Raw genomic sequence first — 26,544 nt, 5'->3', positions numbered from 1 at the left:
AATATTATAGTATTATAAAATTACTGCTGGTTTAATTTAAGTAAACATCCGGTATCGTAGATAGAGCTGTTTCCTTTGTAACAAAGCAAAGCTTTAAAATCGGTTGTAAATCCAGTGAGTTATGATGGTTTTTAATCGTGTTGGTGCCTCTGCCGTCATCAACTACTCCGGAGAAACATGGCGGCGCATTGACGCACCGTCCTATCCACGTCGCTCTGAACGCGCCTGCGCGCGACGCTGAGCTGCCATGGCAACGGCGGAAGCTTGTTTCCGTGAGGCAGTCCGAGAAGAGAAGCGAGCCGCTCGTTAGCAGCATGTTGTTCAGGTTAGTTAGCTAGTTAAACGACATTAACCGACTAGTTAATGAACTCGGCAAGTCGCGTGATGCCAGAAGGGGTAACTTCTCGCGGTGTTTGCAGAGCAGCGAGCGCGCCATGACCGTCCGCTTCAAGGTAAGCAGCAACAACAGGTGTCAGCGTTAGCAGCAGATGCTAACAAACCGGAACACAGGGAGTTATCCTGTCCCGTTTCAGTTTGCACGAGACAGCAGAGTCGGGATTAATCTGGATTTAATCTGATGCAGTCACATAATCCAGCTCATTCAACACAGCACCACCCGACGGTACCATGGAAATACGTCGAGAGTGCACCATTACTGCTTTTATTTTGAAAGTTTTCACATTAAGACATGCAGAACATGCTCTGATGCAGAGTTTTATTTTGAAGCGATATTCTTAAATCCATTTACGCAGCTACAAGTTATTTTGATTATTAATTGATCAGCAGTTTGTCCAATCATGTGTCTTTCCCTGTTTGCATCCTGGGAGCCTCCATCCTCCTCTATCCGTGTCTTTGTTTCAGAATCAGACTGAATATCGGAGGATCTTCGGTGCTTCCCGCTCCAGGAGTGCGTCTCCTCAGCGCTGCGCGCCGCTGGCCGGCTTTCGCTCGAACCAGATGGGTAAGGAACCTGAGTCTGAGGGGTTTTACTCCACGTATGGCAGAGAGGAAGTGTTCACATTTATCTATTTAATTTTGTTTCATCAACACAGGAACAGCACCAATAAATTAAAAAAAAAAAAAGGGAACTGAACCCAAGCTCTGACATGAAGTTCCTCATTTACTGATAAACAGAGGTGGGAAGTAACGAAGTACAAATACTTCGTTACTGTACTTAAGTAGATTTTTCAGGTATCTGTACTTTACTTAAGTATTTATTTTTCTGACTACTTTTTACTTTTACTCCCTACATTTTTACACAAGTATCGGTACTTTCTACTTCTTACATTTTCAAACAGACTCGTTACTTTTTAACACGTCAGAGAGAAGTTTGCATTTCCGGTCAGTGCGCCGTCAAACATCAAACGATCTGAGCCTAAACGGAGGAATAATAACACATAAGAGACAATCGTACTGGTGTATCCTTCATCACCGGCTTATCTCGTACAAAGGGATTAAATACGCAAACCCATATAATTAATGTATCATTTATAGTGCTATAATCGGGCCGGACCGAGTCCGTAAGTTGCGCTGCGGCACATAAACAGCTTAATTAGCGCTACTGAAGAGGAGCGAGCATAAAGGAAGTAACATGTGGCAGGTAAATGCAACGTTTCTAAATGCTCAACAAATATCAGCAAACACACAAAGTGTGTGCAGTTTGTCACACAGTGTGACTGCGAGCTAAAAGAAGAGTTGCTGTATTTCAGGGAGAGCAAAGAGAGAGAAGTTCACTCAGAGATGGAGAAAGAGGACAGGAGAGGAAGAAGAGAGGTTAGAATTAAAGGTAAGGACTGGAAAATAAACGGAAGTATGCTGACTTTGTGTAATTCAAAGATTCTATGAAAATACTGCAGTTTTGTGTGTAATAAATAGGTTAGCTTGTTGTACTGTATTTACAGTAAAGCTCTGTGTTGGACTGGAGCACAGTGTTTGTGTTCATGGTCAGAGTTACAGGTTACATCAGTGCAGCAGAGATGAGTCTGAATCAAAGCTGCTGATGCTGAGATTCATTCACTGAATCCAACATTTCTACAGCCTGTATGCTGTCAGTGTAGGGGATGGAGATCAGCTCAGAGAGCTGTGAAATACTGGGTTACATCTTTGTGAGTTCAGTTCATCCACACAGAGCAGTAAACCTCAGAGCAGCAGCAGCAGGTCAGCTGATCACAGCCTGCACACCAACATCATTTACTGCAGCTCACAATAGAAAGTTGTGATTCTTCTCCCCATGCAGAGCCACTACAGCTGATCTTAGGGTTCCTCCACCTTCTGAATCCCACTGTAACCCCTGAGTATCCTCATGTTGGTGTTTAGGTGGAGGCACAGTCACCCTCTAATATGGAGGACACAGAGAACAGAGCTGTGTTTAAATTCCCTTTCACAGTTTGTGTCCTACATAACAGATTCAAGCTGAGTGCACTCATTAGGATTAAAATTTAGATTGGAATAACATTTGTATTCTCATGTAATATTATTTTATGTTATTACAATAATATATACCGTATTTTCCGGAGTATAAGTCGCACTTTTTTTCATAGTTTGGCTGGGGGTGCGACCTATACTCCGGAGCGACGTATATGTGACATTTATAACACATGAACCAAAATACTCCAGCCACTTGACATCTCCGTGAACTGCAGCTTTAAGGCAGTCTTGCGTAACCTGTGGGCGCAGTGGATGGAGAGCACAGCTTAATGGCAACTGGGAGAATGCGCCACCCAACTTTCCTGGAAGTCATTGGATGGATCAAGAAAACATGGGCTTCAGTGACAAACCATCCTGTTGGGATTCAGAAAGGCTGGAATAATTGGAACTGCAGCTGACGACGAGTCTGACTAACGCGACACAGAAGAGGAAGCGGCGCTTCGTCTACGGAGTGTACGGAGTTGTTTAGAAGTGACACCGAGGATGAAGAATTCAATGGATTGATGGTTTGGTTAACTTGTTAGTATGTTCTTTATGCTATGGTTATCTGAATAACTTAATGTTACGTTAACATACCGAACACGTGTTCGTTGTGCGTCATGTAGCTGAATGTGCTACGTTAGCATAACGTAGGTGTAACCCTGTTCGTCCTGTTCTTTAATCCATTATTATTTTAAATTGCCGTTCAAGATGGAATTTCAGCTCTGGGTCTCAGATTCTATCACCCCCCCCCCCCCCCCCCCCAAAAAAAAGTGCGACTTATAGTCCAGTGCGACCTATATATGTTTTTTTCTTCTTTATTATGCATTTTTTGGCTGGTGCGACCTATACTCCGGAGCGATGTATAGTCCGAAAAATACGGTAATGAGGTTCGGTCTGTTTTACACAAAAATAGCAGGTAGAAACATCCTCCAAAGAATTACTTTTACTTTCTTACTTTGAGTACATTTCAGAGCCTGTACTTTTTTACTTTTACTTAAGTAGAGAAGTTGAACCAGTACTTCGACTTTTACTAAAGTATTTTTTAACATAAATACTTGTACTTCTACTTAAGTACAGAATGTCAGTACTTTTGCCACCTCTGCTGATAAACACTCAAGTTCTCCGGTGCTGGAGCCCCAGCTCTCTGCTGAGAGCTGGGGCTCCAGCGCCGGAGGAGGCGCCTGGGTCCGGCTCAGGCCTGCACCTCTGTACTCCGTCCTCCAGGTGATGTGCAGCAGCACTCTGTGGCTCACAGAACAGCTCCCTCTGCTGGTATGAACCCTGTGCTGCATGCTTAAGCTGTACATGAACTAGAAGAGGCCACAGATCCTGTCTGTCACACTGGAGGAAAGACAGGACGCTAACCTCCTGTGACCAGGAGGTGATTGTATTCAGTCAGTAGATATTTTCACTGTTTACCTTCAGTACTCTTTCCAACAGACTCCACATTGAGGACATTTAAAAAGCAGGAGGAAAGTAGAATTTCTCCCTCACAGTTCTTTGAATGCAGCTTAAAACTGAAATGCAGTTAATTTAAATAAAGTTTGAGCGTTTAATGCTTTACTAAAAAGTTGTTTTTAATAAGTCACGCAATCAGTCAGCGTCAGTCTGCAATGCTTCTCTTTACAACAGGGGACTATTCCTATATAAAATAAGTAGGGATGTTCCTGGCGACTAATTTATTAGTCGACTAAACAAGGAAAAAAATTAGACTAACGAACTAGTCTAAAACTAAGAAACACTCAGATATCAAATTAAATTTTCAGCCTGTTTAAGGGACAAAGTCAAAAACTGTCTAAATAAAGGAGTTTGAAACCAATAACCACATTCTTCTATGATGAATCGCACTTTAAATGCTGCTTAACTGTGCAGCACTGCGCACGTTACACTCCAAACAACGAAGAATAAAAAACTGAAAATCAACTGATATTAAATATATAAAAGCACATTACTGTAAATGATCATGCATCACTGATTTTGAGAAAATAACTTCTGAAAAATGAATATTTTGCAACATTTCAGCTGCACATTTTGAACGATGCTCATTGTTCTACGATTCGTGACACGCATCAAAACAATACAAACATCCATCCGTCCGTTTTCTTCCTCTTATCCGGTGCGGCATCCTGAGCAGGGGAGCCCAGACCTCAGACCTGATTCAGACTTCAGCTCTGGGTCTTTGTGGAGCTACGATGTAACCTACGTAAGTGTCCGATGTCGTTGCCGGTGTTTATACCTGTGCAGGTGCGTTACCTGTGTTAATTACCTTTCAGTCGTGTCCTGGTGTTTTACATACAATATCGGGTGACAGAAAGATAAAATGCTGGGACTGTTTTCCCTCCTGGGTCCTCCTCTTTGCTGTGGTCATTTTTTTAAGGTGCAAACACATTTGTCCCTCTAGTTTTTTCACTTCTTTGTACAAACTTGGGGGAAGTAGCTGGAAATGCAGTGAAGGAAGGGTGTTTCTCAGGAGGTACACTTCAGGTTACATGGTGAAACTTCAAAAATGGACAAATTTTTCTATAACAATGTCAGGACTGCAGCGCCATCTGGTGGCAGACGGCTGCATAACATTTAGGACAAACATTTATGGCACTTTAATAATTAGGCTAACCGACTAGTGGCAATAGCAACAATTAGTTGTCTAGTCGACTAGTTGCACACATCCCTAAAAGCAAGGTTTCCGAGCATGTGTCCTTTTGCAGTTATATCACCGTCCTGCAGCAACTACGTCACTGTTTAAAGTGAATTCCCGTGTATGTAGACAAAATGCCCTGTAAAGGATTTTAGCTGCTAATTTCTGCAGTCTGAGAAGATTCACACAACTTTAAACCTGCTTTCAAACACAAAAACATACCAAAGATACGGCAACAGAAAATATTAGTGTGTAAATAAAGCTCCACCAACAGAGCACATGCACTGTAAACCTTTGTGTCCTATCAGTAACAACCACAGTATAAAAATCCAGGTGAAAGGGGCTTCAAAGTGCTGACGTGACTCCAAGTAAATCTAAGAAAATCGACATGTTTGTAAATCTGTAGCTTTTCGGTTCCTTCAGAGAAAAGCAGGACGTGCAAATTCAAATGTTCCTGAAGAAGATTAAAATGGATAACTTTGCACTGTGACAGCAGGAGCTGGGAATGAGCAGATCAGGTCCAGTTTAATGTTATGGAGAAATGTTTTCAGGCCCTTGAAGGTCAGACGTGGTCTGTAAGATGTTTGATTTGATCATGTTTGTCTCTGTGTGACAACAAGAAAGGAAGAAATGTTCTTATCTAATGATTGTTAATCTGCCAGCTTCCAGGAGCCGCTCAGCCCACAGGAGGGAAACCTTCCTGGACCCCAAAGCACCAACGCCTCCTGGAGCAAATCCCGGGTCCCCAGCAGAGCCGGAACCTCCGACAGGACCGCGACCTGCCGCAGAGACTGGAGCTCCAGAGAGGCCCAAACCTGCTGAAGAACCTGCAGCTAATGGAAAATCTGGTGAATAAAGAGTGCTGTGCAGAGTGGAGTAGTTGTTACATGTTACAGAAACTAAACCCGGTCCAGGCTCTGCAGGACTCCTCGTCCTTCTTGTTGCTCTGTAACGTTCTGGATGTTTGTGTTCCTGCTGCTGGATGAGTCTGGACCGATCTGACTCTTCTCTGATGGTGCAGAAGAATCCAAGAGTCAAATACACTTTCACACTCTTTGTCTCCTCAGTGAAGCCCCGCCCCTCCCAGCCTGACAGCCAACCGCAGCCCAGCCAAACTGTGACAGCGGCATCTGCCGGGCAGCCAGCGACGTCAGGAGCCGAGGTGTGCGCCGTAAAATCCGACAGCTTCCACAGTGCTTTTATGGAAAATATCAGGATTTCCTCACCTCGTCCTGCAGGTCGATCATGCACCGATGCGGAAGGTGAGGCTGACATCGGGAGGGGAAAGGTCAGGAGGGCAGCGGTCAGAGTATCGCAGACAGTTTGGGTGGAAGAAACCGACATCTGCTGCTTCGCCCATACTGACCGCAGAGCAGGTGAGACACTGACTGACACCTGTGCTGCACCACGTACTGATCCAGGTGAGCCGCCGCGCAGCAGGTGGACCGACAGCTGATAAACCAAACACACTGCTCCTCAGGTGTGTTCTGGACTCTACCTGCAGGAGCTGTGTGAGAACGCTCCAATTGAAAAATAAAAACATGTTTTTGGCAGCAAAGTCGGTCGAGATGAATAAGAGTCAGTGAGATGAATAAGAGTCAGTGAGATGAATAAGAATCAGTGAGATGAATAAGAGTCAGTGAGAAGAATAAGAGTCAGTGAGAAGAATAAGAGTCAGTGAGATGAATAAGAGTCAGTGAGATGAATAAGAGTCAGTGAGATGAATAAGAGTCAGTGAGATGAATAAGAGTCAGTGAGAAGAATAAGAGTCAGTGAGATTAATAAGAGTCAGTGAGATGAATAAGAGTCAGTGAGATGAATAAGAGTCAGTGAGATGAATAAGAGTCAGTGAGATGAATAAGAGTCAGTGAGATGAATAAGAGTCAGTGAGATTAATTGTGTAAATAAGTTTTTTAAATGCTGCATTTTTGTGTCATTTTAAATTTATGAAAGTATTTTAATTTTAAATCTGGTTAAAAGTTGATCCAGTCACATCATCTGTGTACGTAAACAAAAGAAATACAGAAATAAATTTTCAGGGGAAAAAAGGAAAATAATGCACAAATAAAAACAATAATAGATAAATTAAATAAAGTAGAAAATTAATGAAGATATTAGAAAAGGTAAAAAAAAAAAGTGGTGGTGCATTTAATGGTACGGGTATATTTTTTTTAATTGAGTCTCTTGTAATAAAAAAATGGATGGATGAATAAATGACTGGGTTTGAAAATAAATGTGGGCATTTATGAAAAGGAAAATAAACATGTCCATATTGGGGTTTTTTTTTTTTTTTTTAGTTACAACAGGAATGGAAATTAAATTAATTCAATAAATTTTATGAATAGATTTGTGATCCATATTAATATTATTTTGGTGTATTTATTTTTCCTTTTTATTTATAATTTTGTCAGTTTTGCTCCTCCGTACCTCGCCCTGTCAGACTCGTTTCCACGCCGTCGGCCTTACAAAGTGCTGATACTGAGAAAATCAAAGGTTTTGTGTAGTTTTATGTTGCAGTAATTGTGTGTGGTTGTCAGATTAGACCCTTTGATAAATAAACCGTGTTTACTGAAACCTTTTGGCTCTGAGGCTTTAATACGTGGTGTGCCGTATCCTGCTGTGTGCAGCAGGGGGCAGCACTGAGCTTTAAAGCGCAGGCCCCGGAGCTGAAGGTGAAAGGTTCTCCTTAAAAAGGTTGATCAGATTAAGTGTTTCAGGAGGAAACTGCAGTGCAGATGATTCCTTCAAACCTTTGAAGCTTCATTTTCTGTTCTTGTGGCTCTTTGTAGATAATCAATGTATTTAAAAAACTGTAGCTATAATTAGGCCTTTAATTATTGAATCAATTGATAACAGTAATTATTAGCAGTCCTGTTGTCAGATGTTTTCATTGGGAGGCCGCGGTTAGAGGAGCCGCAGTTCCTCTGTGTGCCCACTGGGGGCGGGGGAGGTCGACTTCTCAGACAGGCTGCTTTGGCTCCAGTTGATCTTTTTATTGATTGATTATTGATTCTGCTCTCCAGGCGCTGCACTCCAGCAGCATGTCTGTCCCACCCTTCAAGGCAAAACCCGTCCCCATGGAGACAGAGTATCAGCGCAGCTTCCAGGGTCTGGCGCCACCTGCTGGCCCGCGCCTTCGGAAACACCTGGAACATCAGCGAGTCCCGCTCTTCCACACATACAAGGTACAGCTGTGTACATGTGTGAGGGCCCACATTAAAAAGGTTTGGAGACCAACCCAAATGTCTCAGACCTGTCCTGGACAAAGGTGGCACGAAAGACTTGAGACTTGACGTCATGGCGACTGCATCCATCCTTCATGCTGTCTGAGGTCCTGATGCTGACTTAGTTTCTCCTTGTTTTACTCGTGCAAACACAGCTGCTCGAGTGTTTTTGGAAACCATTAACAATCAGCTGGAGGAGGAGCCTCTTCATGTCTTTGCACAGAGTTTGTGTGTATCTCTGCAGCATGAAGACTTTGGTCCACCTTTATTTGGTGCGACGCCCCATTTTACAGCTGAGATGACTCTCATGGGCTGGGGTGGTTAGATTTTGGTGACGTGCTGATGATTGCATCCTTTTTATGAGTGGGAGAGGAGATGAGGAGGGAGCGGGGAGCACGACAGACGCAGGCAGAGCTGCCGGGGAGGTGAAGAAGAGTGTCAGATGGACAGATAAGACAGCATTACCACAGAGCTGTAAAAGGAGCTGTGGTTTCATAACGGCAGCAGGAGAAAGGAGACCTGTGTTTGGCATCGCTCCTTCATTGAGTAACTTTTAGTTTCTTTTTTTTGTTTTTGAGTTGAGTCCTGAGATCAAACAGCTGGCAGCCGTGCCCCGGTCTGGATTACGTAGACTAGTAATACACACCCGGATCGTCACAGCAAAGTAGATAATATAGGTTTACACGAATTAAAGCTCAAACTACAAAAACAACCCAAGAGACTCCAGGTGACCTGAATTCCTTCAGTCTGAGCAGCTTGTTTAAGAGTTTGATGATTTCTGCAGCTGATTCAGAAAAGCTGTAAATAAATTTCAGTATAAGCTTAAAGGAAAAAAGAAACAGAATGACTTTAATGGCTCAGGTGTGAGTTTCAGGTAATCCTGACTCAACGTGAAGTGAATTTAGTAGATTATGGTTCTGAGAGTCAGAAAGCATCCAGGCTTTACTCACTGGTTTAAAACACGTTAGGAAAAAGTGGGAACGCCGCGCTTCCTTTTCAGTTGGATTTTATTTGAAGTTCTTTATTCTCAGAATGAAAATCTGACGGCTCCGTTTCCACCTGCAGGTCAACAGGAGGAGGAGGGAGGAGTCCCAGAAGAAGCCCCGCCCCCAACAGGATGCCCCTCAGAGATATGATGCACCACCGAAGGCCACGCCCTCTCCTCCTCGTCCTCCTCAGGTGCAGAGAGGATACAGGTGTGTTTCTTGTATGTGTGTGTGTTACTGTGTTTTATGCGTTCATGAATTCATTTATGAAATCGTCTGTGTGTGTCTGGCAGGATGCTGACAGAGTATCAGTCCAGCTTTCGTTCTCCCCTCTACAGGATCCCGGAGGGGGGCGGAGCCACGGACAGTGTCGCCCATCAGGTCAGGACCCGGTGACCCACAGTGTTCGCGTCAGTTCTCAGCCGCCGTCACGCACATTTATTCATTTTCTGCAGCATCGAGTTATGGAGACGCGATCAGACTCAAACACAAAAATATCATCAAAATATTGTGGCCATTAATGTATGGATTATTTTTACCATTTATTCATGCATTATTTTAGCCTCTTTAGGCTAACAGATACAGCTGTGGTGCTGCTTGTTATTTAATCCTAAAGGTTCAGAGCGTGACACTCTCTGATCACGGCGGGATTATTACAGCAGGAAAGAAGTGCAGGAAAAAATGTACAAATAAAAAGGTTTGGGGTGGAAATGCAAAAGGACCAAATAAATAAACAGTGAATTTAAATAGGAAATACATTGGCCAAAAAGATTAAGGAAACACTGTGGATCCACCTGTGCAGGTGCATTTCACCTGCACAGGTGGACTGAAGGGGTTCAGCAGGCGGTGATCACAGACCATCGTGCTCTCCTCCCTCCTCACTGATTTCTCTCCAGTTTTGCTTTTTGCCGGTGTCCTCGTGACCGCTGGCAGCGTGAGACGGGACCGGCAACCCGTTCCGGTTGAACCGGCTCCTCCGGGATGGCTGAAGGTCGGCTGTGTGTGAGCTCAGTCTCAAGAATGTGGAGGAGAGACCAGGAGGCACGAGGAGAGCTGGACAGCAGCTGCTCCTTTGTGTGAGGAGGAACAGGAGGAGCACTACCACAGGCCTACGAGATGACCTCCAGCAGCTACTCGTGTGCACGTCTCTGAGCAGACTGTCAGAGTCGGACTCCGTGAGGGTGCTGTGACGGCCTGATGTCCTTTAGTGGGACCTCTGCTCCCTGGTAGGTCCTCCATCGGTGCCCGTTCTCTTCACAGATCAGAGCACACGTGACAGACTTCAAAGAGTCTGGAGATGCAGTTGTGATGGTTTGTGGCCACCACCTTCAAAACTGTTCCCATTCACCTCTGTCAGCTTATCTTTCACACAATCTGTTAAACAGACTTCCTGCCTCAGGTTCAGAGCCCACACTTAATTTGCACAACGTTAACAGTGTTAGACATCTTCTTCATAACTCCAGCCTTCCAGCAGCCGGTGACAGACCGCAGTCTGACAGAACCTTTTTAAAATGACATTTTTAACAGTTTTGGAAAAGCCTTCAGAAAAAATAAAAACCTAATTCAACTTTTCAATATTTCTGCTGTAAACTAGAACATTTAAGCATATTTAACCAGGGGTCTGTGGCCCTGATCACTCTCACTGATGTGTCAGTCTCTGAGCAGAGTGTGTGCCTCTGTTTGTGTGTGTTGCTGATCGAAAATCAGAGTGATGAGTGTCAGCAGTAAAACCACAGAGCTTCATTTCAGGGAAACATGTCAGCCTTAGTCACACACACACACACACACACACACACACACACACACACACACACACACACACACACACACACACACACACACAGAGTTGTGTGGAAATCATCAGGGCAGCCTGAAACACTTTATTTACACTCTCAGGTTTTAGCTGACATCGGTTCAGCTGAACCTGCAGAGGTTTCCTGAACCTGTTCCTGCTGCTGTTATTTTACTGCTCTTTCTACACTACACGACTTTTATACTGAGAGCACTTCTGGTTCTCGGCTGGCGGCGTCGGCCCGTGTACCTGCAGAGAGGGTCGGCTGCCCGATGGAGGCAGTGCCTGTGGTACATAGGTCGCTCCTTCAGCTGCAGAGGAGAGCGAAGCTTCTGAAGTGAAGCCGAGTGTTGAACACAATGAAAACAGTCTGAGCCTCTCCTGCTGCAGTTTTTGTACTCTGATGTTTTATTGGTGCTTCTCCCATTCCCGTTGGACCCTGCCGTTGTTCCCTTCCCTATTCCAGATCACTCTTCATCCAATCAGTATTCGACCTGCTACGTGCAGGTGGGTTTTTGGAGGATATCGGTTAAAAACTCTTCTCTGTAGGCTTTCTGCAGACAAATATCTGCACAAACACGACAGCAGTAGCATAAAATAAGTGTAGACTGAAGGATGGATGCAGTGGAGTCCTGTGATGAAGCCTAGAGATGAGCCGTCACCATCTTGGTGCGCGCTCATTGGCTGGCTGTTAGCCAGTAAGAACCTTGGATAGCAGTCCTGCCTGCTGGCTTGTATAGCTAGCCAGCTATAACGTCTACCTGCAGGTACTAATTTGTACTCTGGAAAAAGGATATGGGATGTATCCTTAGCTATTTTATGAGCCTGATGCACAGCAGTTGTCTCGTATTGTGATGGGAGAGACTGGTGCTCTCTGTTTTCCATGATTTTCATGGCAGTTTTTACCAGTGTTTTGATCCTTGATTTTGACTTTTTGACTGTATTTAAGCAGAACCAGGCTACCATCCCATACTGGATCAAACTTTCCAGCACGGCTTTATAAAAAGTACCCATAATCTGAGCCTGCAAAGAAAACATGTGTATGTGTCCATACATCGGCTCTTGTCTTTCTCCCTGCTGACATTGTTTACATAACTTAGGCTACGTTCACACTGTAGCCTGAAGTGACCCAATTACGATTTTTTTGTGAAATCCAATTTTTTTTTTTTTTTTTTGCGTGGTCGTTCACATTTCCAAATATATGCGACTTGGATGTGATCTGTGTGTGAACAGCAGACAAACCTGAAAGTGTCCCGCATGCGCAGTAGAGGACGCGATAACGTCACATGTAGCGAGTGTGCTCAATGTCACATGTGTTTTCCTTCCTGCGTCCACGTAACGGGACACAGAATAGTGACGTTTGTCGAGTATCAATGACGTGCAGGTCGGATAAATGCGACCTGACTGTACACGCACAGGTCGCATTTGAAAAGATCGGATACATATCGGATTAAGGACCACATATCAAACTGGCCTGGGTCGCATTCGCATTCTGGATCTGTGTTGTTCAGACTGGCATGAAAAGGTCGGATACAGGTCGCATGAGGGCGAAAAAATCAGATTTGGGTCACTTCAGGCTGCAGTGTGAACGTAGCCTTAGTTCTATCGGAAAGACAAATCACAGGCTAGTTTGGTCTTCCCGGGTTTAGAGCAAATTTGTGCAGCTGTGCATTTGATTGGATGTTTTCCTAACTTGTCCCGCCCTGTCACAAAATTAATTAAGTTGTGATTGGATGTCGTCCCTGCCCATCATTTTTGTCTCATTTTCATTCGTTGATGAAAGTGTCAATTAATTTCGTCATCGTTTTTATCCTTTTAGGTAGTTTTTATTTAGTTATCGTTTCGTTTTCACCATGAAAAAAAGGGTCGTTGATGAAAACTATGACGAAAATATTTCATCAACAAAATTAACACTGCCTCCACACTCATTAGAGTACAAGGTGAAAAGGAGAGGAGACCTCACTCAGCCCCGTGGGGCACCCAATATTGGATTTTTCATAATGTGTCATCACTTTAAGTAAGTAAAATTTATTTAAATAGCACTTATCACAGATAAAAATCACAAACTGCTTCACAATAAAAGACAAATCGAAGTATAACAATATAAAACAATAGAATACAGCATAACAAGTTAATTAAAAGCTTGTCTGTATAAAAATGTCTTCAGCTGCTTTTTAAGAGTCAGTGGAGTCTGTGCAGCGTAAAGACAGTGGAAGAGAAATCCACGACCTTGGTGCCACAACCTGAAAAGCCCGATCCCTACGAGTTTTGAACCGAGTGCGAGGGACCAACAGTAACCTTTGACCTGATGATCTAAGAGCTCAGGATGAAGAATATGGTTTCAGCAGGTCAGAGAGATACTAAGGAGCTTGGTCCTGTAAGGCCCTAAAAGTTAAAACTAACATTTTAAAATGAAATCTAAAATTTACTGGCAACGACGAAGAGGAGCCAAAACTGGAGTGATATGAGATCTTCTGTTGGTGCCAGTTAAAAGTCTTGCTGCAGCGTTCTGCACAGTTTGAAGACGATCCAAAGCTGATTTGTTGAAACAAGTAAAAAGACTATTAAGATAATCCAAACGAGAAGCGATAAAAGCATGAATAATCCTCTCAAGCTCAGCATTTGACACCAGTAATCTGAGATTTGAAATATTCCTTAAATGATAAAAACCCTAACCCTCAAAAGCAGAGGTGAGATCTAATAAAACCAAAACTGTGAACTCTCCAGAGTCTGCTGCCATCAGAATGTCACTAGATACTTTAAGTAACACAGTTTTGGTGCAATTTGCAGAAACCAGACTGGAAAGTGTCCATAATATTGTTTTCTTCAAAAAAAATGGTTAAGTTGTTCTGCTACTGTTTTTTTTTTTTTAAAATCTTTGACACAAAAGGCAATTTTGAAATTTGGATATTGGCCTGTAACTGTTGGGAAGAGATGGGTCCAAATGAGGCTTCTTTAAAATTGGCTCAACAACAGCTTTTTTTAAAGAAGCTGTGGACTGAACCAGCATGAAGAGAAGTATTAATCATTTCTGCTATGCAGGGGCCAATAGAGTCAAACACACTAATAATCAATGAAGTGGGAAGGATATCGAGGGGGCTTGAAGTCGGTTTCATACGACCAAACAAAGCACTGATGTCCTGTAAGGTAACAGGAGCTAAAGAGGACCAGGTGTCAGAAGTGAGCAAATTGCAGGAATAATACTGAGAACATGATGGAGAAATACTTGACCCGATGGCAGCGACCTTATTCACAAAATAATTCAAAAACTCATTGCACTCAGACTTTGTGCATGAAGAATATCAGGAGAGACAATTTTCTTAATTGTATCAAACAAGACTTTTTTTGACGCTATAAGCTTTGCAAAATACTGTTCTGGCATTTTTCAACATGTCATTTAGGAAGAAAATAGTCTTTAAGATGTAACCTGTGAACCTCAAGCTTGGAAGCCTTCCATAAACGTTCTAACTTGCGACTGTATCTTCTAAAATTATGAATATTTTCATTCATCCAAGGACAACAATTTGAACATTGGGCCATGCTTTGTTTTAGAGGTGCCACTGTGTCTAAATTAGAATTACACTGATTGTTAAAGGACAAAACAAACGAGTCCACATCACTGAGAACCTTTGAGCAGTTTCCTGGTTGATAATCCAACTTTGACTTTTCAGTTTAGGAGGAAAAGGATCCAAATATAATAACAGATTAAAATATATGGCGCTGTGGTCGCTCACATGTACGTCCTCCACGCATACATCATTTATATTTAAACCCAGGAGAAAAACAAGGTCTAATGTGGCCCTTCATATGTGTGGGACCAGAAACACGTTGCCTAAAGTTAAACATCTCAGTGATGGCGATGAGATCAGCAGCCGAGTTACAGACGCATCATCAATATGAAGGTTAAAATCTCCCGATATTAAAACCTGCTCCAGTTTGATGAGGATGACAGCAGGTCAGACACATCGTCATTAATTTTTTCTTTAAATGTTAGACTGACATACTGGGAAATAAAGCGTATAGCTGAACAGTGCAGTGTGAGCGCTGTGGGCTGCAGTTTAGTTCCATTTATGAATGGAAATAATGCACATACGATGATTCACTTCTCACACGACGATGATGATAGTACAGCATTCGGCCCATATTTCTTTTCTTTAATATTGTATTTATAGCATAGATGTGTGTAAACAGTGTTCACAAGTCTTTTAATGTGGTTTGAATGTGAGTTTCTGCCCTCCTGAAATCAGACCTCCGCTCATGCCTCTCTGATACCAAACAGGAGAAACTTCAAAGCTGAAGCTGAAGCCTCTGTGAGATTTCGGAGTGTGTTTTTTTAGGTTTTTGTCACAGCTGGTGAAGTCGGCAGGAGATGAAAGCGACCCGCTGCAGAAACACCCACCTTAATGAAAGTACGATCAATGAATCTGTGAGCGGTTTGTAACCGTCTGATTAAACTTTCCAACCCTGCGGTGGCCTCTGAAACGTTTCAGAGTGTGTGCAGGGAAGTTAGCTGGCGTCACAAGCTGTGAATTCACAGGAAGCCTGCCATTGATCAGGAGAGAGGTGCAGCGTCAGGCTTACTGCTCGTGATGAGGGTTGAGGTTTAGACTGGAGACACACTGAGGTTTGCTTTGGAAACAGGGTCAGGGTTGGACTGGGGTCAGGGTCGGGTGACTTTTAGATTTACCAGAATCTACTGTGACAAATTTACACAGTGAAAGCTGATCAGCCTCTTTATTAGCGGCTTCATTTTTAACCTGTTTTGACCTGATAGAAGAACAAGAGACTTTGAGCAAACGCAGATTTGGATGCACAAAGCGTGAAATCATTTCTCATAAACCTGCAGGAAACTCGTCAGCGTTTCCATCCCGTTACCTGTTTGTTACACTAAATTAGCAGACAGGCACTAACCAGCATACTTTCTACAAATTGTCCTCATCTTTCCACCATCTTATTGTGTTGCTGCTTGCACATGATTGGAGCGCAATGTTCGCTGTTGAGTGTGTCAGATCAGGTGTCGTGTTTCAGGGTTCAAAACATACAGATCAGGAAATATTCGGACTACTGACAGTTTTCCTGATTCTGGTTGATCATACCGCTCAGAACAGATTCTGTATGAAACAATTAAGATGCAGCTGAACTGCAGACTTGATCATTTAAGGTTTTGAACCTTTGAGGCAAAGTTCGCTACTAGATGTGGACGGTCTCAGGCTCAGTGGACGCACTATGAGCCACTGAAAACATGTCACAGCAGGTGGATGTGCCCCTGAGCGTCCCTCGACTCTGAGACCCTCTGTGGTTTGAGACCCTTCATACTAAAATTGCAATTTTGATTTTGAAAAACGTCTTCAAGGCCTAAAGTTGTTTGATATCTCCAAACGATTACAGAGAGAATCTGAACATCTGTGTTGTTTCTAGTGATGGTCGGCCGTGAACGATCCGACTCTAAGAGGTGAACGACGGGGGCCGGCTCCTGACTGTGAGACGTTTCTTTTCTTTTCCTTATTTAAAAAAAAAATAAAATTTGGTGGAAGTCACACATGATTGGTTAAGATGGGGGGCAGCATCTGTGTGTCCACACTGAGCGGAAGGGGCCACAGACACACTGTTCCCGGGTGTAGAGGCTACACCCGGGAACAGTGAGGGAAATGAGTGAGAGACGCGGCCTCAGAGGACCGTGACACTAAAGCTAATTTGCACACAGTGATAACTGTTGGACTGAAAGTATTCATCATCCACCGGTTTTAATAAGAGTGCATAAAGAAGGGTGTAATAAGATGTCTTCTTGTAGCTGCTGCTTTTCTCTAGAGTGAAGATAGAGAAAAATCTTTTGCATCCACCTTCAAAACCTTTTGCTTTGCCCGTGTAGGGAACATTTTGCAGATGCTACAGAAAGGACTGATGATGTCACATGCTGCATTTATTGCTTATTACCTTTTTTAGAAGGCAGGATAAAGCTGCTGTGGCTGGTTACAGTTACTGCTCAGACTTCAAGTGCATTTGTGGTTGAGTATCTGTCCGTGTGTCTGTCTGAAGGTGTGCTGCTCATTCGACAGATGTGGTGTGTCAGAAGCACGCCTAACCCTAACCCCGAGCCTGGAAACCTTACTTCAGGTAAACACAGAAGTTATCCAGAAAAAAAAAAAATCCCCCTCTGTGACCATGAGGGGTTTTTTACCACGTCTCTGTAAACTTCAGACACAGTAAAAAAAGACCCTTAAAATGGAAACAATAATACAAGTTTATCATTTAATCTGTTGGTTCATAAAAAGTCAGACAAAATATTGAACCCATGATGGTAAAACAGAGAAAAGCTTTAAGTTTGATCACAGTCATTGTCACTGAAAATTATTTTGACTGTTTTATCCTGAAGATTTGAAGTTGAGGTCTTTGCTTTCCATCCGCAGCACCGTGGTCTTAATTATGTTTTTCTCCTTTACGCTTAAAATCCTCGAGGTCACCAGGAACCTGTCAGAGGATCGGGTTTGTTTTAGCCGCATGTTAAATAGCCTCATTTTTAAACACTGAAATTTCATACACTCATTACAGTTGTACAGTTTTCTGCTAAAAGCTTTTCAATATGCGTGCAAAGGTTTTATAGAAATGGCTGGATATTAGCTGAACCCCAGCCCTCAGGGTGACCTGATGGAGGTTCAGTTAAAAAGTCCCTGCGCTGGTGGTTTTTACTTTCCGATGGCCCAGAAACTTCTGTAGGTGTTTTCTCTCCAAAGCTGCAAGCTTGTGGGTCTTTGTTCTAAAGCTCGTGCTGGTGTGGTGTATCGTGACAGAGCCTGCTTTTATTGGCTGTAGTTACTCGACCTCAGATAAAAAATAAAGTGACAGGATGTTTAGAAGGAAGCTTTTATCAGGATCTCAGAAACTTTACTTCTATTGTGAGGTTTGAAGTTGAGTTCCTGCTGCCTCACTGAGGGTCCTGAGTTGGAGTTTGCATGTTTTTCTCTGTAGTTTCTCCCACAGTTGAATCTCTTCAAAAGAAATTGTTAATCTCAAAGTCCAGAAAATGAAAATGAAAATAATGAGAAACTCCTGAGCAGATTGTGTTGATTCACTTGTTCCTGCAGAAGTTCTGGGAATGGGTTCATAAAAGGCAAAAATCTCCCCTCATTTAAGTCTTTGAGTGTTTTAGTCCTTGATTTCAGACTCCTGTAGTGTCTGCCTGAGGGCAGATGTGTGAACAGGTGGTGTTGTGGGTGTGTGTATTGCCCTTAATGATGTTGCGGGCCCTCCTGACGACCCTGGTGGTGTAAATGTCCTGGAGTGATGTGAAGGCTGCTCCTGAGATGGAGAGACCTCCTGTCCTGAGCAGCGTTGCTTCCACACTGTGACTGATGTAGTGATGACGCTCTCGACTGTACAGATCTCCTCAGTGAAGTAAAGTCCTTGCTGTAGTTTCTTCAGGAGCTGCTGGGTGAAGCCCGGTGAGATCCTCACAGATGCATATTTGGTCTTATCGCATCGAGGGAGAGATTATTTTCCACCAGGCCTCCAGTTCTGCCACTTCTCTTTTGTATGCTGTGTCCTCGGTGTCAGCCCACTGACTGTGGTATCATCTGTGAACGTCAGCAGTGGACGCACCACACATCCCTGAGGGATTCTCACCCTCACAGCTGCTTGGTGTGCGGTTCCTGAATGACTGAGGTCTGTCCGGCAGGAAGCTCAGCACCCGGTTACACAGACGGTTTCAGTCTGAGCTCCAGTTCTCATCCCCAGCGATGATCCTTCACGTGACACACGAGTGGATGTTTGCAGTCAGTGTCCAGTCCAAGTGGTCAAAGATATCTAAAGATAGCAGCCGTGCTGGAAGCTGTCTGGATGTTCATGTATAAGGAGTTATCCTGCTTGATTTCACTTTCCTCACAAAAAGTCCAGCATTGAAATCAGTGTTGCCAGATCTCGCGACAGAAACAAGCAACCAGCTCTATGAAAACAAGCCCAAAAGAAGCCCAACTGGCAACCCACACTGTGTGACGGAGCACAGGGGTGCCTAATCAGCGCCGTTCCTCTGTTACTGATCATTTCATTTGCACAGCTGTTAAATACAGAAAATGCCGACTAGAGAAATTATTTCGTGGCATCGTTTTGGCGCCGCCCTCTTGTGCGGCGCCCCTATGCACTGCATATAGTGCATACCCACTTTTAGCGCCACTGTCTCCCATCGGAGCTCAGATCCATTCTTTATGTGCCTTATTTTGTGGCAAAGTCAGCAAACTTTTCATCAGGTTTGACCGATGATTCAGTACATTAGTTTTTTATGTTCTTTTGACCATGTAAATTAAAGTTAATTTAGATAATAGTTCATAATAGCTGCCCGAGTCAGTTCTCAGAGGAATTAAATTAGACTCTAACCTCTGTGCGCTGTGCATTACAGCCAGGCTGGTTCTGCCTTTAACACCTGGCAGTGATGGACTGTTTGTTCCCATCCAGGTGAAGGAGCTGAGGCAGAAGGCTTTGTTGTACCGCCATCGCGCCTGGGGGGCCAACTTCTCCAGAGACCACCTGAGCCAGCTGGTCTCCGAACACAACGCTCTGTGGGAGCCGACGGACACCACGGTCTCAGCTACTGACCCCGCCTCCCCTACCCTGACCGCTGACCCCTCACCTGACCCCGACAGCCACAGCACTTCCTGCGTGGAGCCCCTGGACCTGGCCAGGTGAGAGACCCAAACAGTTGGAGGTAAAAGACACAACAGCCGAAAGCTCCTCTGAGCTGATTTCTGTCTGTTCAGTCATTCCAGTAAGAGGTCCTCGATCGCGGGCTCAGAAACTCGCCACGTGAATAAGAACACGCAGACAAAAGAAGACGCAGCTCCAGGTCCTCCTGCTGAGCACCGTACAGCCTGGGCAGAAGAAGGAGACCAAGAAGAAGAAACCACAGATGAGTATGTTTTCACATTCACACATAATATCAGGACTTTAATGGATCACATAAAAACAGAAGAAGATAAATGATAAAAGTCAGACTGATGTTCTCAAGTTATCAAAAAAGTAGAAAAAATATGAGAAATAAGAGAAAATCATGATGATGGTGATGAGTGAGAGCTCAGAAAGGTGACAAACGAATGGAAAAACTCAAATAAAGCCTCAGAGATCCTGATCCCTGTCAGGTTCTCCCCTTTAATGTGTCACCTGTGTGTGGATGGAGGATGCACTGCAGCCAAAGCATCATCCTCCCGATGCACAACACCACACTCGTCTGTTACATCAGAGTCCGTCCACTGCTAACGTTAGCCAGTTTGCTCACGTGAAGTCATTTCTCTTTGAAACACATAACATTACGTCTGACTGCAGATACACATGAATGTGGCTGAAGGGCTTCGATTGTGTGTGTGTGTGTGTGTGTGTGTGTGTGTGTGTGTGTGTGTGTGTGTGTGTGTGTGTGTGTGTATGTGTGTGCGTGCCATGCAGAGAGGAAGGAAGGCTGCCAACTCCTGAGATGAAAATGAGGCCAGTTCAGAGGACTCATCATGACCTCACCACACCTGCCATGGGTATCTATCTATCTATCTATCTATCTATCTATCTATCTATGAAGGGAAATGATGTTAGATTAAGGTCTGCAGCCTGTGAAAGTTTGTGGGGTGGACATAGAGGTGGTAACAAAATATCCAAATACAGGTTTACAGCTGGATAACAAACTACACGGGTATCCCCAGAAGAGTTTAGTTGAAGCTGTTATAGCTACAAAGGGTGGTCCCACATCATATTAAACCATATGATTAATGGATGTTACTTGTGTTCATGTGTGTGTGAAGGCAGATGGCCTGCTGGTGTTAAATATGACCAAAGTTTCAGATAACGAGCTCAGAGTCTGTTTGAGTGGTTACTGTGAGCCAAAAGCTCAGTTTATCACAATTTCTTCTACTTTTTGGGCTGTGTGATGTCATAGATGTTTATGAGGGGCAGCCAATCACATGAATGTTGTCTTAAAAGGGGAGGAGCTAAAACAGCATTTTTCAGACAGAGGAAGAACTGAGGGCCGGTAAAAGATAAAGAAGGATTATTATGACCTGTGAATCATCCAGAGCTGCTCCGGAGAGTCCAAGAATAAAAATAAAGTGCTGCAAAACAGGTCCGATTGAAGTTTACTCTAACAAAGGCTTCAGGTTAGTGCCAGCACATGAACACATTAATGCCTCTTATTTGTTTGTCCTCCAGGAGGCGCTATACTGGTTGGAAAATTGAGGCGTGCTGATGAATGTTCTCCGTTCAAACAGCAGGTAACAATACCAAAAAAAAGAATTTAATTTAAATTACATTAGTTTATGACGATGATGATGATGATGGGGTTTTCCTGCGTTCAGAGAGCTGGGTCAGCCGTTTCCATGGCAGCACTGTCACCAGAAACACCAGTCAAGCGTAAGGAGGTGTGGTCAGACAATATCCCTGTCTCCTTTAGCCCCGCCCTCAACCACAAACCATCCACCAGTCCTAAACCATCCAGAACAAAGCCAACGTCTCCACCTCCTGCTGCCCCGCCGCCTCTTGTCCCGCCCCCGCAGCACGGTTTCCAGGGTACCCTGAGACACCCGGACTTCCAGCACAACGGTGAGCTTCAGAACTGCGAATAACGACAAGATGAGCACCTCATTGATTGGTCTGTGCAGTCGTGTGGTTAGTTTTGGTCGTCAAGACCCAGACTAAGAAGTGTGTTTGAAAAACTGGAGAAGTTGGCTTTGTGATGTGGAAACATCTGGAAGAAGTTCTGCAGATTTTCCAGCAGGTCTTTTACACAGTACAGATTTAAAGTACAGAGCTCCGGGTTTAAGATGTCCAGGAGGTACCTAAGACTAGTTCTAAGTTTTAATTGGTCAGTCCATGTATCAGTATTTCTCCAGCCAATCAGGACCAAAGTCCCGTTGTGATTGTTAGTGGAAGATTGTCTTCTTCAGACATTTCAGACAGTTCTTGTCTCCTCAAAGGTCGATGAGAGCTCAGACTTTCATGTGTCTGATTCATAAAATCTATATGAGATTATAGACTGTAAATAAAAGTTGGTCATAGCCAACAGGCTTTGATCCATTGGATACTGAACTTCCCATTTTGTAGATTCAAATTTAGCATTTTGGCCACCACCTTCTGCTCCGGAGCCAGAAGTGACCGTATGTGGACGACAGGGTGGAGCGCTAAGCTATCAGCTAATGCTAGCTTGTTTAGCGAGTTGCATCCACAGACTGTACAGGGACTCAGACTTTTCTGTTGGTATGCTTAACTGCACAGCGGCCGTATTATTGGTCAGATAATTGCATTTTGAGTATAATCATGATACGTGTTCAAATATATTCTTCAGTCTTCAGCGTTGAATTTAACTCTGCGAGCGCTGCAGAGAGATACCGCTGGATAACGTGGTCACTGCAGGCTGCAGCCGTGTGAACCTGAAGTAGAAATAAAGCTCAGTGCTGATTATTGAAAGCTGAGCAGCTCCTCCTGCTGCAGACTGCAGACACTCACAGACGGGGCTTCCCCTCAGCGCTGCACTTCCTTCTCAGTTTCTTTTCAGATTTCATTTTTCTCAACAGGTCAGATTTCACACTGAGACCTGAGCAGAGGGAAAGATAGCCTATCACAGGAGGCAGAGCGGCGCGCACGTGTGTGTGTGTGTGTGTGTGTGTGTGTGTGTGTGTGTGTGTGTGTGTGTGTGCGTGCCAGTGACTGATCAATGAACTGATTGGTCTCCGCAGGCGAGCTGGGTTTGAGGTTCAGGGAGCTGCCGTGTTCGGGCGGAGGCTGCGGCTCAGACGAAGGTGAAGCGTACGCTTTTTAAACTCATTCTAATTAAATCTGCAATTGTTTGACTTCTTTTTTCTTCTGCGTTTGTTGCCCAGACGACCGGCTCTCCGTGATGTCGTGGCGCTCAGCGGCCTCCTGCTCCATGGCGTCCGATGTCCTGGAGCGCGCTCAGAAGAGGCGGGAGGATTTCTGGGGGAAGAGATGACTTTGTGGCAGCAGTGTGTTTTGTGTGTAGTTAGGATGATGTGTTTTTATAGATTAATTTAAATAGAGAATTGTGTATTTTTATAGATTCCTGTAAATGTGATCTTTGAGAGAAATACAGATGAAAATGAAAACATGCAGACTCATTTTGATTTTTGTTTGTTTGCTGACAGATGATTTGAGTTCCCAGATCTTTAAATCTCTGGAAAAATGTGGACATGTTGGTTTGACCTCTGAACTCTTCCTCGGGTTTTGAGGGAAGGAGGTCAGGCCGCTCAGACGTATGAATGTTTCCTGAAAGTCGTGACAGTGACAGTTTTCCTCTAACGCCTCCGTCTCTGCCTCCTCTGGAGTTTTTATCCTCCTGCGTGAGATCAAGCCGGAGGATCTCGTTGTCCTACCGTCCGTCCGTCTGTGAGGTTTAAAACCACAAAGAGCCGAGCAGTGAAAGTTGGCGTGTGTGTTCTTTACTCTTCAAAGATGTGCAGCATCATATTCAGATTCCTGGATGTTTAGTACCTTTGTACACTTTGGCTGTTTGTGTCTGAGGTGGAGCGTAAACAACATGGAGGAGTTCAGGGTCATAGTTTTTGCATGTCTTCAGCTAAATATGAAACTGTGACTGACCTCTGACCTTTAACAGCGACTCAGTGAAACATCTCTGCTGTGGCTGTCAGAGAGCCGTCACCTATCAGTGAAGCTGATCTTAGATCAGATTAGAAACTCTTAAACTGGAAACATTGAAACAGTTTTTCTCTGCATCTCGTTACTTATTTTTATCCAGTAACAGCAGAAATAATGAAATTCTCCACTTTAAGAAATATGTTGCTATATTCCTTGAATAGATAAGATTTCTTACTGAATTATTAACTGCAGCAGAAACTGACCTGAGCGCAGATCGTCCCCGAGCTCAGTCATTTACTGTAGTCACTGTAGCATCACTGTTACATCACACTGATCTGGCTGAAGCTTTAGACACAGAACACACTGATCAATGATCAATGATCGATCATTGGTCGTGTTGGAAAAGCTCACTGATGGAAAACTGGATCTATGAGCTGATATGAATGTTGATGTGAGGCTGAAATGATCTGAAAACTGAAAATTGACTTAACTGTCAACATTTTTAAATTTCCGGTGTCTGAAATTCAGAATATGAATCTCGACATATTTTCCACTGAAAATCGTGTAAGTCAGTCTCAGTGGGCAGACCGAGAACCGGATCCACCCGGAGGGATCGTAGGCTCTGTAGCGGAACAGCTCATCCTGCCCGGTTCTGCTCATAATTGATCTGCATGTTTTATTTAAAATGGCTCATCTCCCCAAACCTGTACTGAAATATTTCAAATCTATAAAGATATAATACGTACAGTTGTTTAAACTGATGATCCTGGAATCTGCAGTTGTTTAGAAATGCTCCAAGAGATCTTCCCAGCTTGTGTAAATCCACAGCTCTCCTCAGAGCTTCCAGGAGTTCCTTGGACTTCATTGGTCCTGTTTTTGCTGGCAGATAGAAACTACCAGCTGAAGTCATTATAGAACCTTCAGCACCACTTATTCAAATATTTAAGTGAGTTTATGTATATATTTAAATCTGTATACCTACTTTGACCCTGTGTGCTTTAGTGTTTGATATATTTATAGAAAAATTTACATTACAAAAACACTTCACAAAAATACAAATGTACAAGAAATACCCATGAGGAAAAAAAAAGGTAATAATAATAGTAATAATAAAAAAGCCCACCCCCTAATAATGAACAAACCCAGTCGTCACTGTCATGAAGTACTATGCAAAGAGTGTAAAACAATATATACTGATGTATAATACTAGATTGATCTGTATAAATAAAAACCATCTATTCCTGAACCTGCGTTCAGGGTTGATTAAAGAAAAGCAGGAAAAATTTCCAAGTCTGATAAAATTTCTTTTCCGAGCCTCTCATTACACATCTGATTTTCTCCAGTTTTAAAGTAGCTAACATCCAGTGTGATTTAGAGAAAATCCAAAATAAATGCAAACTTGTGCATCTAATGCATGCTGTCACCCTGGAAGAAGAACAAAGACGTTATTTTTTGGCCACAGCAGCTTTATTGACAGTATAGATTATGGCCGGGACTCGAGCCTGTGCTGCCAGCTTTTACTTCGCGGCATGTATGTGGTCGCCTGCTCAACCGCTGAGCCACCCTGGCGTCTGACAAAGCTGAACATTGAAATGAACTGAGTGAGCTGTTTCAGTTTTTATTAATAAAGCTAAAAATGTGAAGTTTGTTTAGAGCAGGGCGTGACAAGGGTTAAAAGTCCTCATGACTGTGATGTATTCACGCTAAATGGTAAACAAGATCCTGTGAATCTGTCGTGTTTCTCAGTTACACCACAGGAAGAACGAAAGAAAGGTGATTTAAGAGACTTTGAAGGCGGCGTGGTTGTTGGTGCCAAACAGGCTGTCTGAATGTCTCAGAAACTGCTGATCTGCTGGGATTTTCCCACACAGCATCTCTACAGTCTACAGAGGACGTCTGAGTGAGCGGCAGCTCTCTGGGAGAAAATGCCTTGTTGAGGTCAGAGGTCAGAGGAGAATGGCCACACTGTTTTGAGCTGGCACATCAAACCTTGAAGCAGCAGCGGAAGACCACACTGGATGCAGAAGAGCACACTACAGGATCCCTTGTTATTGTCAAATCACTGCTGTATGAGCATGCCCTCTCTGGAGGGAGGTGTCGCCATTTGTTTGTACTAAATGATAATAACACACACATAATTTTTATGGCTGTATTGCTATTATAAAACTCATATTTTCAGTGTAAATATGTCGTAAAAATACTGTTGAGTCATATTCGAAACATCCCACATAAAGGTACAGGTGGAAACTGTTTGAGGGCAATGGATTATGCAATTGATCAAAAATGGTATTTGATTGGTTCTTCAAAATGCACAGCATGTTGCAATAGACCATAACCATGATGTAAAGCTGATGCAACACCTCATCTGTTGCACGGCTGCTCTATTTTACAGCAATCAGAGCAGCTGATCTGTTTCAGCTGAAGAAACAGCTTAAGGTAAATACAGAATAATGATCATAAAGTCTTAGACTGATAAACTCTGCACCTTTGTGTTAGCTGTGAGCTTTAATCCCATTATCAGTCTTGGAGGCATTCTCACACCCACAGCCAACAAAATAAAAGAAAACAGATAAAAGAGCAGGCCACTCGATCCCATACTCCAGTGCCGGAAAAAGTAAAATCCCGTAACCAGGCAGAGCTGACAAGAACTGGGTGTTGGCATCAATCAGATTACCCCAGGTCATTATTCGCCCACTTGAACAGACCTGACTACTATAGCCCTGATGTGGAGCTAGATTATGGAGCAGAGTGTGTCGCTGATATAGAGACACAGGCAGTGTTAATGGTTAGTGTGTTATGGAGTCCCCCAGGGATTGGCACTGGGCCCCTTTTTATTCTCCTTGATTTAATTGCTTGTTTATCAGTTTCCCTTGGGGGGGGGGTATCATTTACAAACACGGATGTGCAGCTGATATTCTCCAG

General features: G+C 43.6%; 1 protein-coding gene across 5 annotated transcripts; it reads left to right on the top strand.

The window, feature by feature from the left end:
* The first annotated feature begins 268 nt into the window (after positions 1-268).
* Positions 269-23,132, top strand: mdm1 (Mdm1 nuclear protein). 5 transcript variants are annotated; one of them, XM_030720173.1, is made up of 16 exons: positions 269-452; positions 862-961; positions 5,707-5,892; positions 6,112-6,206; positions 6,283-6,420; positions 8,068-8,229; positions 9,334-9,464; positions 9,593-9,635; positions 17,083-17,160; positions 19,492-19,718; positions 19,794-19,946; positions 20,473-20,555; positions 21,223-21,284; positions 21,369-21,612; positions 22,746-22,808; positions 22,890-23,132. In XM_030720173.1, the coding sequence occupies exons 1-16, from the start codon at positions 435-437 to the stop codon at positions 22,997-22,999; spliced, it is 1,893 nt and encodes a 630-aa protein (XP_030576033.1). In that variant the 5' UTR covers positions 269-434; the 3' UTR covers positions 23,000-23,132. The 5 variants fall into 5 exon arrangements, with proteins under 5 accessions (XP_030576033.1, XP_030576032.1, XP_030576031.1 ...); XM_030720172.1 differs by having other exon boundaries at positions 9,548-9,635; XM_030720171.1 differs by lacking the exon at positions 17,083-17,160.
* The last annotated feature ends 3,412 nt before the right edge of the window (positions 23,133-26,544 follow it).

This window comes from Archocentrus centrarchus, chromosome 23 (assembly GCF_007364275.1).
Source record: "Archocentrus centrarchus isolate MPI-CPG fArcCen1 chromosome 23, fArcCen1, whole genome shotgun sequence".
NCBI classification, from domain to species: Eukaryota; Metazoa; Chordata; class Actinopteri; order Cichliformes; family Cichlidae; genus Archocentrus; species Archocentrus centrarchus.
Note: the sequence above shows the minus strand (reverse complement) of the source record. Positions and strands in the feature narration are given on the sequence as shown.